Here is a 15488-nt window from a genome sequence, read left to right as displayed (position 1 = left end):
CCAGCAAGAGACTGTTGTTTGGTTATTGATGTTTCTGTATCGCTCATGAGATTGCAGAGTTTGCTAAACAAAATGGCCACTGGATCGATGCAAATAATCATGATATTCTACCACGTAGGCTACTTTGTGGTTAACATTTAATTGAGAAGGTTTTTGGGAAAGCCTTTCCATCTCTACCAGAATGTTATCATTAGCATAAAAATCGCTAATGGCTACACAAAGTGCAGACATAAGCCTACGCACACACCGCACAGACAAACAGACAGGGGCATGCAGTTTCAGAAAGTTGCAGGAAAATACAAATCACTGATACATTTTTTTCAGGTAATATGATTACCTTGGGCAAATAATGAATTTTCCACAAAGAAAATTAATATTGTTGATTTCCGTCTTTAATGTCTGTATTCCGTCTGCAACGCGGATTTTATAGTGCCCCATCTTCATGGGACTGATTTCATCATCCCGCATGCTCCCGCTGCTTTTACCTACTGCTCCCGCTGACTTCTTGTCCCACCTGCTCCCTCAAGAACTGGTCCTGAATCCGACTGAAGTCCTGCAATCTTATTTTATGTGTATGTGACACAGCTCGCTTTGCAGCCCCAGTCCCAGCAAGAATTAGGTTAAAATACCAGATATTCTCACCTGGCCCAATATATTAAGCTATCGGCATTATTGGGCTATATCAGCCAATAGGGTAGACGTAGTTTGAAAGAGTACAGTCGGGGCGAAATATAGGAGTGGACACTTACTTGACTTCAGTTAAATTTTGCATAACTTTTAGGTGCAGGACGATTTGCAAGCAGAGTAAAATACAGTCAATGTCGGAGTCTAAACTATAGCCTATCATATTTAGGAAGTTAAAGTCAACTGTGCTGTGCTTCTCAGCCCATATAGTCTATTCTACAGGCTATTTAATTGAGACCACACATACGCCCACTTGATCTTGCACGCCCAACAAAAGAGAAATTAGACTACTTTACATGAGCACCCCTCCTTTCCTTTGTTTGCTGAAGCGCAAAGGCCCACCTGAACATGTGCTGTGATTTGTTGATTCAACTCATTACAATAAATATATATATTTTTTAATTATATTATTTGCAGTGGTTGCAACTATTGAGCAGCAGTGGGCCACCGCTAAATGAATAGGGGAAACACTGACAATACCAGGCAGCCATTGTGAGTTTACCAGGGTTAGAGGTTCCAAGTCCATTTTATTCATTCTATGTGTGCTGTTGCAGCAGGGAGGGGGGCATTGCCTAGGTAACCAAAGACTCTTTGCTACAACACCTTGCTTGTTTCAGCAAGGAGCAACAAAGTTTCATCACGCTGTTAAGAGTCCATGTTACCGCAGAAATGGACTCAACCACAGGAATGTCCGGCCGTACCGTCTTCAGTCAGCTGTTCGTTCCACACACACACACACACACACACACACACACAAAAAGGATTACGGTTAAGACAGTTATTTTATTTTAAATGATGGTCTTCATCCATACCCGTCGGTTACATGATTATACGGTAATTGTGCCAGCACTAAACTCAAGTCTCACTGCTGAGGAGTGAATCAGAGCAGGCCTACTTCAACAAGAACCAAACATCACTGATATTGAACGGTTGAGAAAATATATCGTATCAGCTGAGAAATTCCCTTAGTGCATCCTTACAGATACACATCAAGATGACTAGGGATGTTGGTGGTTCCTTGTCTGACAACACATGCAGTATATGCAGTACAAGAGACAAACGTGATAGAGCAACACCAGACACCGCATAAAAAGTAACTCTACAATGATACAAAACCAACATCACCACAACATTCACTGCCTTAATTTCTTTATTTTACCAGGCAAGTTGACTGAGAACACATTCTTCATCATCATAACCCATGGCTGCACATTTCCTGCACCTGCCTCTCATTTGGCCCCTTGTTCTTAACAGGGCTGAGGAGCTCCCCGAGAGGCATACAGAGCAGGCAGCAGCACGTGCACAGCCTCCGCCAGCAGCGGTCAACGCTCGCCTTGTCTGGGAAACGAGGGGAGGAAAATGCTTTACAACAAAGTGAACAAACATCTCTGCCTTTACTCCCGAGGTATTTTCCTCCCCGCCATAATGTGGAATGTATGAGCCTTTAACGAGTGACTCCGCTCTCACTGCATCCAACTTGCTCCCTCCAATCTTCTAATCTTCCAAGGGCTTAACACATTCAAAACAAAATCAAATTTCCGATTCTCTTAATGTACCGCCTGAGGTTGCTGTATTAACATTTTACCTCGGCTGACATCAACTTCTAAAGGTTGCAGGGTGTCGTCTTTACTGTGCCAGTGTCTGTGCATAGGATAATTAGGCTAATGAATCCTAATACAGTTTAAACTGTCTATTTTCCACACCTCTCATATAGGCTAGTTTTTCTATAATCTCCCTGGTTCAAAGTTGCATTCTCTCAGAAGAAGCACTGCTCTATTCAACAGGGATGCAAACTGGTGAGGGGCCAAAAAGGAGTTGAAATGTGCATATACTTTTCATATTTTCAGAGAATAACAAGTACATATTTGAACAATCTCAATACTCTGGAAACATGTTTATTGTAGGCTGGCATTGCTTAATTGATCGAGTGGGTCGAATTTAATCCAGATAAGTGTATTGTGCCATATTACAATGTGTTGCTGTACACATAGGTCTATTTGTTTGGCAAGACAGTTGTGCATGGCTGCATCTCAGTCTGCGTTTTGGTTATTTGGATCTCCATTCACCTTTTGTTTACTGCGTTTGTTTACTGTTAATGTAACTAGCCAAAAATGTGTCATGCCTTTATCGAGCTGATATTTTGTTTACTAGGCCTACTTGGTACCGCTGTTTTGTTCTGTTTGCATTCATTTGTTTGCATTCGCAGTTGTGTCAGTATTCTAACCCAAACTGTAATTCAGTATTTTTGTTGTATGCATGAAAAACTTAGCTACTACTTTCAGCATTTAGTTTGCATTATCTTGGTAAGACAGCTGTAATAGGTGAATTACCCTATCAATCTTGTAGCCTATATTCATTACCAAAACGGCCTTGCTTTAGTCACTTCAAAAGCACTCAATGGTCTCAGAGTCTCGGCATTTGAACTTTATGTTTGTGGTATAGCGTGATATAGGCAGAATTAAATATAATTCCAATGCAAGAACCCCCAACAATTGTGCCCCCTCACTGACTTCAACTGCCCCCTTAGTCACTTTATCCTGGCGCTGGGTCTGGAGAAAAGCAGCCCAGTAGACTAATGGCTGGTTAGGGGATGCGGCTGGCTGCTCACAGTTGTCACACGTGATATTGGATGAAGCATTCTGAGATGACATATCTGACATCATGCTCTGAACTCTGATATTCTATTTGTAGGATGCATTCTGTGTTTAGTCATTAATTTCGATATGAGAAACATACACCATTATTCATTGGTGGGCGGTAATGTTAGCTTGCCCGCTTAGATGCTAACGTAGCTAGCTAACGGTAATGACTGTGTGTAATAATTTGTCCTACTCAAACATACAGTTGAAGTCGGAAGTTCACATACACTTAGGTTGGAGTCATTAAAACTTGTTTTTCAACCACTCCACAAATTTCTTGTTAACAAACTATAGTTTTGGCAAGTCGGTTAGGACATCTACTTTGTGCATGACACAAGTAATTTTTCCAACAATTGTTTACAGACAGATTATTTCACTTATTATTCACTGTATCACAATTCCAGTGGGTCAGAAGTTTACATACACTAAGATGACTGTGCCTTATAAACAGCTTGGAAAATTCCAGAAAATGATGTCATGGCTTTAGAAGCTTCTGATAGGCTAATTGACATAATTTGAGTCAATTGGATGTGTACCTGAGGATGTATTTCAAGGCCTACCTTCAACTCAGTGCCTCTTTGCTTGACATCATGGGAAAATCAAAAGAAATCAGCCAAGACCTCAGAAAAAAAATTGTAGACCTCCACAAGTCTGGTTCATCCTTGGGAGCAATTTCCAAACGTCTGAAGGTAACAAGTTCATCTGTACAAACAATAGTACGCAAGTATAAACACCATGGGACCACGCAGCCGTCATACCGCTCAGGAAGGAGACGCGTTCTGTCTCCTAGAGATGAACGTACTTCGGTGCGAAAAGTGCATATCAATCCCAGAACAGCAAAGGACCTTGTGAAGATGTTGGAGGAAACAGGTACAAAAGTATCTATATCCACAGTAAAACGAGTCCTACAGTGAGGAAAAAAATTATTTGATCCCCTGCTGATTTTGTACGTTTGCCCACTGACAAAGACATGATCAGTCTATAATTTTAATGGTAGGTTTATTTGAACAGTGAGAGACAGAATAACAACAACAAAATCCAGAAAAACGCATGTCAAAAATGTTATAAATTGATTTGCATTTAAAAAAAAGGGGGAAATAAGTATTTGACCCCTCTGCAAAACATGACTTAGTACTTGGTGGCAAAACCCTTGTTGGCAATCAGAGGACAAACGTTTCTTGTAGTTGGCCACCAGGTTTGCACACATCTCAGGAGGGATTTTGTCCCACTCCTCTTTGCAGATCTTCTCCAAGTCATTAAGGTTTCGAGGTTGACGTTTGGCAACTCGAACCTTCAGCTCCCTCCACAGATTTCCTATGGGATTAAGGTCTGGAGACTGGCTAGGCCACTCCAGGACCTTAATGTGCTTCTTGAGCCACTCCTTTGTTGCCTTGGCCGTGTGTTTTGGGTCATTGTCATGCTGGAATACCCATACACGACCCATTTTCAATGCCCTGGCTGAGGGAAGGAGGTTCTCACCCAAGATTTGACGGTACATGGCCCCGTACATCGTCCCTTTGATGCGGTGAAGTTGTCCTGTCCCCTTAGCAGAAAAACACCCCCAAAGCATAATGTTTCCACCTCCATGTTTGACGGTGGGGATGGTGTTCTTGGGGTCATAGGCAGCATTCCTCCTCCTCCAAACACGGCGAGTTGAGTTGATGCCAAAGAGCTCGATTTTGGTCTCATCTGACCACAACACTTTCACCCAGTTCTCCTCTGAATCATTCAGATGTTCATTGGCAAACTTCAGACCGGCCTGTATATGTGCTTTCTTGAGCAGGGGGACCTTGCGGGCGCTGCAGGATTTCAGTCCTTCACGGCGTAGTGTGTTACCAATTGTTTTTTTGGTGACTATGGTCCCAGCTGCCTTGAGATCATTGACAAGATCCTCCCGTGTAGTTCTGGGCTGATTCCTCACCGTTCTCATGATCATTGCAATTAACTCCAAGCAAATGCTCAACGTACTCTTTGAACCCAGGTCTGCTCTGAAGTGCTCTTTGTGGGGAAGGTTGAGGGGGAAAAAAGTAAAGAAGAAGCACCTAAATGCCACTGAGGCTCTGAGGCTGTAATCCGAAGAATGCCTGTGGGATGGAGAGAGATTGAGAGCGAGAGAGAGAAAGAGAGAGGGAGCGTTATGCGGTGCAGAGACCGAACTAGGATGCATCACAAACACGAGCTAGGTTAATTGAGTTAATATTTTCGAGTGAAAGAGGGGGATAAGACAGCTGAAGAAAAATAATATAGCTACATTACAAATTGGATTGCTGCTTTTCTCTATAATAGGACCTAGGCCTCGCCTATGCTTTTTACTCACATATTAAGTGTTTTGAGTAGACATAAATACAGTTAGTTAGGCCTTTTCTGTGATAAATTAGCCTGTGATTATCACTCAAGTTGAAGACTAAAAGAGAGCAGATTCCATACCACCATCGGACATTAATCATAGTACATTATTCAGAGCTGAGTCACACTCTTGTGTAAGGAAGGAAAGGAGTGTACGCAGCTTCACTCCAGGGCATATCCATTTACTGTGCTGCTCACTAGCGTGTTGTTAGTGGATGCGTTCTGTGCTTGGCTGCAGGCAGCAGCGCTCCAGAGGGAATACAACAGTGATGGGACTGTCATGGTGGCAGTGTGCACTGTAATCTGGCAACACCTTACATTGTAGTGGCTATACCATGCAGAGGATGTTTATGATAGAGTAGCCTGTGGTAGTGTCACAAATGACACCCTATTCCCTGTATATAGTGCGCTATTCTTTAACCCAGATCTGCTGTCCCTCAGGCCAGTGCTGCTGGTGACAGGGTAACAGCTTCCTAGTGCTGCTTGTCCCTGGGCCCAGATGCTTGGAGTGACTGAGAGAGGGACGCATGCTTGACACCCGGCAGCTCGGTGTCAGGTGCTGAAATAACCTGTCACATGATGAGGCTGAGGAGGTATGGGGGCACGCTGGTCTACTGGAGTAGGTGGGTCTTCAACTCTTCAGCCACAGTGATGTAGGCTACATATAGTACCCAGTATTTTAAAAGACAGCCCTTACCAGCAGTCATATTGCAGAACCATAAGAACATGACATAAGACTTGCCATGATTTCCCTATGCCAGATCTCTATTACATAGGCCTAGCCTGAGCTACTTTATCTGTGGTAGTCATGAATGCAATTCTGTGCGAGACAAATGAACATGTTTGGACATCATATTAATCTCATGGTAAGTTATGATTAATGTAGCTTGAGCTAATTGACTTCAGTAAAAATACAACATGCCAGCCAGCCTGGCTACGTTGCGTTGCCTCCCAGGCCTGCCGTTATTTATAGTAAACCTCTGCTCCTATCTGTAGCTTCCTGTGCTCTGTGTCAGTCAGCAGGTAGGATGAAATCCCACCATACTGGTTAGCCTGCCCCAGTGAGTGAGTTACAACACCTGGCGGTAGGCCGTGCTGCCTCTGTCATTAGCCTACTCCACCCCCACCGTGTTAGCAGTGTGTCCTCAGTGTGTCACAGCCATTGACAATATCAATGGGTTGTTACTTTCCAACCAAAGACTACTTTTTATACTTATTATTTACCATACTTTGTTTAATTTACCTTAATTCTTGCACAGAATCCAGCCTAGCTGACAAGATGCAATTTTCCAGATGTTTTCCACTTTTCTCTCTCTGGCCTCCATTGATTTAGTTACCCTAATTTTGGCTATCCTACAAGGGTAAAAACTCCAATAACTTTTGAATAGATTATGATAGAGACATGAGGTTTGGACTGTTGGTTTTCTTAGAGGATTTAAATTGTATAAAATTTGTTCAAAGCTTCTATAGCTATGCCTTGACAGTGTAATAGGTGTATTTAGTGGGCTTAATCTGACTGAGCATATAGTGACTAACGAAAAGCTAGGGATGTTGTTTTATAGCCTAATCTTGATTATCCCCAGGGAGAAAGGCAATAAAAGCCTACTCCCTCCCCAACCTTTGGACCCTTCTGTGGGTGGCTGCTCTTGGATTGTGCTCAGTGGCGGTAACAGGTTAAAGTTCTCAGTCACGGCGACAGATTTCTGTCATGGATTCTGGAGAGGTCGTTTTTGAGATCAGTGTAGATCCGCAATAAGAAATCTCTGGAGGGATGGGAGATGACATGGCCTAATACAGAAGCATGTCTGGTCTACGAAATATATTCCCAAATAAATGTATGTTACGCTGTGTGCACTGAACTGACATGCATGATTGTTGCTGACACTCCGATGTTCAGATGAAGGGAATGAAATAGTCTATAATGCGCACTACAGCAGTGCTCAACTCAGACAGCGGTGTGTAGCGTACTGTAGCTGCTGGCAAAGTTGCCAGAAGATACCGACCCTACCATTACGCTTCTTTACACTGATCTGCTCTGAGGTCAATCATGGTTACATTAAGACACCGTGGAGCCTGCGCGAGATATGGGTTGGAAAACTTACATCAATGCAGAGATGGGATATGCCACTGTACTCCAAATTTTACCTTTATCCACACTGCTCCATCGAGAAGATTGAAATACTTATAGTTTTTTCGGAAAACTGCCCTTTTCGTGGCTACTGGTAGCTACTGTAGCATGACGAAAAGGGCAGTTTGTTATTTTACCAAGACAAATATTATTATTCATGTTCTGAATTGTTCAGTGGGGTCTTTCTCTAACATATTATTAACATTATATCCAAAAAGTCGGATTTTGTAACCTAATACAATACATCCGATAATAAGCACCGAGCTCGTCTGACAAGGCAGGGAAGGTTTCTCGTAACAACTTTTGAAGGTTTAAAATTGTGGTCATCATCTTCAAAGTTGTTTCTGCAGGTCGCAAAAAGCAAAATTAGCATGACACGAGCTGAATTAAATGTAAAAGGCTTTGAAAATAAAAAGCTTGGTATACGCTCAGTGCTCCATTGACATTTCAGAGATATGCTTATTTTTGTGAGAAATCTTTGAAAAAGAACGGATATACAATTAATATGAAAAGTGTATACTAAAATACACTTCACTGAGTGTACAAAACATTAGGAATACCTACCTTTTCCATTAAATAGACTGAACAGGTGAATCTAGGTGAAAGCTATGATCACTTATTGATGTCACCTGTTAAATCCACTTCAATCAGTGTAGATGAAGGGGAGGAGACAGGTTAAAGAAGGATTTTTAAGCCTTGAAACGTGTGCCATTAAGAGGGTGAATTGGCAAGACAAAAGATTGAATTCCCTTTGAACAGGGTATGGTAACTGTGCCAGGCGCACCGGTTTGAGTGTGTCAAGAACTACAATGCTGCTGGACTTTTCACGCTCAACAGTTTCCCGTGTGTATCAAGACTGGTCCACCACCCAAAGGACATCCAGCCATCTTGACACAACTGTGGGAAGCATTGGAGTCAAAATGGGTCAGCATCCCTGTGGAACGCTTGACACCTTGCAGTCCATGCCCCGACGAGTTGGTAGCCATTTGACACCTTGCAGTCCATGCCCCGATGCAGGTAGCCATTTGATTAGCTATTTAGCAGTTTTGTTTAGCAGTCTAATGGCTTGGGGGTAGAAGCTTTTCACGATCCTTTTGGTTCCAGACTTGGTGCACTGGTACCGCTTGCCATGCGGTAGCAGAGAGAACAGTCTATGGCTTGGGTGGCTGGAGTCTGACATTTTTTGGGCACTTCCTCTGACACCGCCTGGTATAGTGGTCCTGGATGGCAGGGAGCTCGGCTCCAGTGATGTACTGGGTCATACTCACCACCCTCTGTATTTTATTTTATTTATTTAACTAGACAAGTCAGTTAAGAACAAATTCTTATTTACCAAATTTCCCAGTCAGTCTGTTGCGTGGAGTGTGTGATGACACAGCCGCCAGAGAAGGTAACGTTAGTGAGCAAACAGTGGGAGAATCTCAATTGCATACTCCTCGCATCCTCTCTACTCAAAACCCATTGGATGAGAAAGCCAGAGGTCCCTCCCCTCTGACCTCCTGGGTTTTGAGAAGGAGGCGAGGAGAGGACGAAGGGAGTATGCAATTGAGATTCTCCCAGGGAAGATCTGTTCACGCCGCTCTTTTATAGCTCAATGGGTGATACACTGCGTCTGCTCACTTTGTCAGACCCATCCCACCCCAAACGTTTTTTTTTTTTACAGATCTACATGATTGTGTGGATGACCTATTTTGAGATCAAAACGGCGAATATTGGCAAAATGGCAAGTTTGCATCCCTGTCGTGCGATCCAGACTGTTAGTTTGGGTAGGCCTAAATTCTATTTCATCCTTGTTCACGGCACTTGAATTCCAACATCCTGCTAATGTAACCCAAGGTTACTGAAGCCTTGAAATAATAGCATTAAACTTTTCCCCCCTCACTCATATTTCAGGAGAGTCAAATCGAGAATATTTTCACAGAACCAGAGGCTAAACTCTTACTCAACCTTAATGTAATAAAATGTCACATCAGGACAAAGAGAAAAGGCCTCCAGGTCAACTAGACTCACTTTACTAAACCCAACACATGAGAAGAAGGGGGTCACAAAAAGTTCTGATTTGCATCACTGTCATTGTGAGGCGTAACTTACTACCACAGAATCTGAAGTACAGCAGAGCAGACGTACGGCCTATAGCCTGGGTACCAGACGAATAATATTACTACACAGATCATACACAACATTAGCTAGCAAGCCAGCCAGCTAATACGCTTTAACTTGAAATGAAAACGACTGACAAAATTAGAAATGTGTAATATCTGAAAATGTAGCTAGCTAGACTATTTTACCCGTATACATGGATGAACGCTTCTCCCTCTGTCACGGTGCTCTTAGTTTGAAGATGTAATCCGGAGACAGGTGTTTAATACAATAGCCTTCTATGTGTTCTCTTTTCGACTCCCTCTGCATTTTTGCAATCAAACACCAGAATTTTCTGGGCATTCCACTGATTTCAAAACTCAGTACTCCAGAAAGTGGAGAACAACACTTTTGCACTTCTACTACGTGATATCTTTCAAAAAAGTTGCATTAGAAAGGATTACCTACACATACTGACCAGCTCATGTTATAGATAGAAGCATGCTACATGGCAGACCAATCCAAACTCCTCTCTCGGCATGTCCAGCCCATCCATTATCTCAGCCAATCATGGCTAGCGGGAAGGTACTGTCTTTTTCCATGGCTAAACCAACTAGGCTCGTAATTTAACCATTTTATTGGTATTTACAGATGTCATACAAGTTTGTTATTAAGGCACATGAAAATTCACATGTTCCAGAAGGCATTTCAACACAACAGTACATTAATTGTTTTGGAATTAATAACATACAGGACTAAATGCATGTCTATAAGACAGTCTCCCTCAAACTACACATATTTGATTAGTAGAAACCCTACTGAGTATTTTCCACCCCACTGTAGCGGAAAAAGGTAGAAAAGTATCCCATGTACAGTCTATTACTGTGTTTTGCATTGGGGGCTATGGAGGGGGTGGAGAACGGATTTGGTTAGTAGAGACCTAGCCCTTGATCATGATTCTCAGTTCCATTATATTACACATAAGAGTCATTGGACAAAGGCGTCTTCTGTACGGGGGTGTTTTGTTAAGAGTCCTGACGCTCGGTCTGAACATTAACCCGCATCGCTTGCAGTACAGTTTTGGAAGCATAAGGACCGTATCGGCGAGAAATAATTTTCTAAAACCAAAAGTTTAAATTGATACACACCTTTATAGTGTTAGTGTTCCCACACGGCCATATCTCCATGTTACTTTGCATGTTTATGGAAGACAGAGGGACCACCTGTGCTAATTAACTATATAGCATGCTCCGAACACCTGTGTGTAAAGGAAGAAGTCCACCAGAATGTGGTCACTGAAAAATACTGTCGGCTGCAACTGTGATAAAGCCGGTTAAAACCGTATACAGTAAGTGTATATTTTGCCTTTGTGAAATTATTTTGATGTGATATGAAAGTAAAAAGGGCTTTATGTTTCTATATCGCAATTGAGAATCGATTCACGTTTAGATGGAGTATTTGGCTGCCAGAACCAGTCTACCTCTGAAAATAACATACAAGGTCCTTGGACCTTAAGGACTAATGGTAAGCTCCTTAAAAGTACATGTTGGGCTAGTAGAGACCATACTGAGTATTTCCTACCCCACTTTAACTGAGACAGGTAGAAACATTCTCTCTACAGCACAATATTTTCAACATACCAGTGCTAACATTGTATTTTTTCATTATTAGTTTTAAAACCATATATATATTTTTTTATTTTTTTCTTCAAAAAATTACGTTTTGCCTTTTCTTGAGGGCATAATAAGTGCCCATTGATTAACATTCAATATCTTTTGAATGACTTATCCGCAATGAAATGTGGGCTTTAATTTTGAAGGTTTCCTCATTACATGACATCATTTGTGCAGCTAGTAGAATACTAGTAAAAAATAGCCAGCAGACCCACGCAGAAACATATTCTTTCAAAACAGCATCTTTATGATGGGTCTTAGCAACCAGTGTGAACAACTGTCTGCTGCAAATCACAACTTCCTTTCATATAACTAACGTTAGATGTGTTACAACGCCTATTTCCAGACTTTGCTACGTGGCCTTTTCACCATCCACCAGCGTAGCTACCTGGCATTATCCTCCCACATTCTTCTGAAAAGCTCGACTTTGGCGACAACATGCCCCATTTCCTAAAGAAGTGATGTATTGATAAAGTAGCGTAACTATTTAACTAGCAAACTAGCTAATGGCATTGTAAAGGAGGTGACAATCAGTGTCACACGTAGCAAAAACACATAAAGAAGTCATATAGAAACTTGCTAGCCAATTGACAATTTAAGAGCCTGCTGCCAAAAAGCCTCACATTGTCAAGTTAGCAAAATGTTTAGCAAGCTAGCTAACGTTAGACAGTTAACGTTACGTCGCACAATTGCAGACATTTTACATGCGTCCAACTAGCTAGCTACGTCCATTACTGACATGATCGGACAGTCAGTGACACCAAGTCAAGAAGTGTTTTCACTTGCAGCGCGAGCTAGGCAAACCGTGTACTAGCCAACCTTACCTGTATTTGAGGGATGCCACCCGGTCCCTCCACTATTTCTGGCGAGTTCTCAAAGACTCGGTCTCGATACAATGACCACAGACCAACGTTCGGCAGGAAAAGAAGAGCCGCTATAAGCAACCCTGCGAACTGAAGTAGTCGTTTTTCTTTCCGCCTCATCTCTCCAGAAGAAATGCGAGAAAAGCTGTCGACAGTGTACTCCCAAGCAGCTCCTTCCCGGTGGAGACAACTTTCACAAATTCACTCTGATCAAACGAATGATGTAGCTTTTTGAGCTGCGGGCACTTCCGCTAGGGGGAGTGAATCAATATCCTGGTTGGGGAGCACAAGACGGAAGGAGACTTTTGCGGTCTTCTTTGTAGTGAAAAATGACGAGATTCGCTAAAAACACACCACTTCAATACAGCTACGAGTGGAAGTTACTTTTTCGTTGCAGGTTATGATAATTAATGTAGCAGGTTAGGATAATTAAGTTAAAGACATGCTTCGGAACGTTGGCGACTAGTAACAAAGATGGTCTATTATATTGACAAGATAGTCAAGTGACCGCACTAACAATGGAAATACATGTCCTCAAATATGGAAGGCAGACGGGAGGAGGCGAGATCAGGTGGGACCATTCTAGCCAATGAGAGGGCAGATACGCATGATAACAACAGACCATAGAGATAGATGGGAGACTCTTTGACAGCATGAGCATTCTTCTTTGCTGATTGCTCCCAACTCATAGGAATCCCCACCCAGTTGACTACATGATATCACTGCTTCCGAGTGGCGCAGTGGTATAAGGCACTGCATCGCAGTGCTAGCTGTGCCACTAGAGATCCTGGTTCGAATCCAGGCTCAGTCATGGGCGGCGCGCAATTGGCCCAGCGTCGTCCAGGGTAGGGGAGGGAATGGCCGGCAGGGATGTAGCTCAGTTGGTAGAGCATGGCGTTTGCAACCCCAGGGTTGTGGGTTTGATTCCCACGTGGGGCCAGTATAAAAAAAATTAATAAATAATAATGTATGCACTCACTAACTGTAAGTCGCTCTGGATAAGAGCGTCTGCTAAATGACTAAAATGTAAATGTAATGAGTCCTCTATCTATCTCTATGACAACAGGCACAACTCCAATATAAAATATTTTTTTCAAAGTTGCCATGCATCCACTTATATCAGTGCATTTGTAACAACCTAACCATTACGACACGTCTTATTGATCAAATAAGCCTCACATAGCATATTAGCAATTACATTATTTGTTGACCAAATTCGACACTCTCATTGAACTCTACAAAAATTCATAACTTCGTGGGCTTATTTTCGTGGACATTTTGGCCTAAGTAAAACCTCTGCTTCCCCTCTTCCTCCCTGCTAGTAAGTTGGGAAAGGGTTAGCGAAAATGCTCTCCTAACCTGCTACATAAAGTCATTTCTGGTAGTAGCTGTATCAAAGTGGCTTGTTTTTAGGGAGTCCCAATAATCAATATTTGAATTCCAACCAAACCATAACTGTGCAACAACACAATGTTTTATATTAAATCACCTACAGACCTGCAGAAATAAAAATGAAAGTTACTCTGGCCCCTTTATGACATTAAAGTGGAAGTCTTCACAAAGTTGCTTAAAGGGATATTGGCAATGAAGCCCATTGTCTACTTCCCCAGAGTCCGATAAACTTGTGGATACCATTTTTATGTATCTGTGTCCAGAATGAAGGAAGTTCAAGGTAGTTTTGAGATCAATGCTAACTAGCATTAGCGTAATGACTGGAATTTTACAGGAATAGAATACAGGAATCGGGATGGAACCAAAATTATTTTCCAATCGTTTCATTCTGAGCAGAACAATATTTTTGGTTTTCTGTTCCACTGTTCCGACCAGCAAAATACACTTCTGAACCGGTTTGAACCCCAAAAAAGTAACGGTTTATATCGTTCCTTTCTGATCCGTTTTAAACCTCAGAAATCAACATTAAATTACTTTACCAATCAGTGCGGATAGAGTAGCTTGCTGTCTCTGGATCAAGTGATTGTTTTCATTCCAACGGTGGTGTAGGATGGAAGTTGCTCTTAGATGCAGAGTAGCCACATTTTGCGAGCATGAAGAGGCCAGAGAAAGCCAGACAAGTAAATTGGGCTAAGGAACAGAAGTTGGGTATTGGAGAAAGGCCATCAGTGTGTGTTCTACAAACAATGCAGTGGATGAAGGCCCGGCATGAGCGTGGTGAATGTATATACGTGGTTATGGACAGCAAGGAAGAAGAAGAAGAGCCGAGTGCAGAGGGAAGATGTGTGTTGAGGAAGAAGGGTGCCAAGTACAAATCGTACTATGCTGTCTCTGATGGCTCAGAAATTTAACCTGACGAGAGTGAGGATGAATTACCTGCGGTGGCAGGTGTGGTGAAGACCTCAGAGTCCAAGCCTCACCCTGATGGTCATGCAAATGATGATTTTGGCCCAGTGGGAGTGACATTTTTGGAGAAAGCGGATCCCTGCCTTTTGGCTGACCCATATGTAGTCTCAGGCTGGGTAGAACATTATTTGGGTACTGTTAAATCTGTGAAGGTAGCTCGAAGTGGACTTGTGATAATTTTCTGTGTTTGGGACACATGGGACAAAGGAATGTGTAGTATCGGTGGAAAAAACTGTGTGTGTCAATTGTGGGGGTGCCCATGTTGCTGGGGAACAGAAGTGCCCGGTGCAAAAGAGGCAGGTTGAGGTTTCCAGGGTCAAAGTAGTGGAATGGGATGGGGGTTATTTTTTTATACAAATTTTATGAAATAGTTGTATACTGTATAGGTGTAGGGTTAGTTGGTGATGCAATTTTTTCCTTTCCCCCTTTTTATTTTTGTATCACAAAATGTAACGTGATCGACCACACACTCCCGCACAGTAGGTGGCGGCATGCACAAACAAAATGTGCGAATGCCATGATACCAAACAAGAAGAAAAAGAGTAGCTCGCTATGGAGCGGGCTGTAGTTGTTTACATGCATTGGAAAGACAAGTGTAGGGCGCAAGATGTAACTGACATTTTGCGGGTGGCGAGAGAGCCAGAGGGTGGAGGAAGAGGCTTGGCTTGAAGCGCTGGGCATCTTATGATATGCATTATCTGAAATATGCCCACAGAAT

At 42.5% G+C, this 15488-nt stretch overlaps 1 protein-coding gene across 1 annotated transcript in view; it reads right to left on the bottom strand.

The window, feature by feature from the left end:
* The window catches only part of LOC311136407 (polypeptide N-acetylgalactosaminyltransferase 10-like), a 113176-nt gene extending 100536 nt beyond the window's left edge, over positions 1–12640 (bottom strand). Inside the window, exon 1 of the mRNA XM_084170525.1 lies at positions 12374–12640. Within this exon, the coding sequence (XP_084026651.1) occupies positions 12374–12532 (159 nt within the window). The 5' untranslated portion in view covers positions 12533–12640. The remainder of the gene's footprint in view (positions 1–12373) is intronic.
* Positions 12641–15488: the final 2848 nt, after the last annotated feature.

This window comes from Coregonus lavaretus, assembly GCF_964263955.1.
Source record: "Coregonus lavaretus genome assembly, chromosome: 10".
Classification (NCBI taxonomy): domain Eukaryota; kingdom Metazoa; phylum Chordata; class Actinopteri; order Salmoniformes; family Salmonidae; genus Coregonus; species Coregonus lavaretus.
The sequence above is the reverse complement of the archived record's forward strand: the minus strand, read 5'-3'. Positions and strand labels throughout refer to the sequence as shown.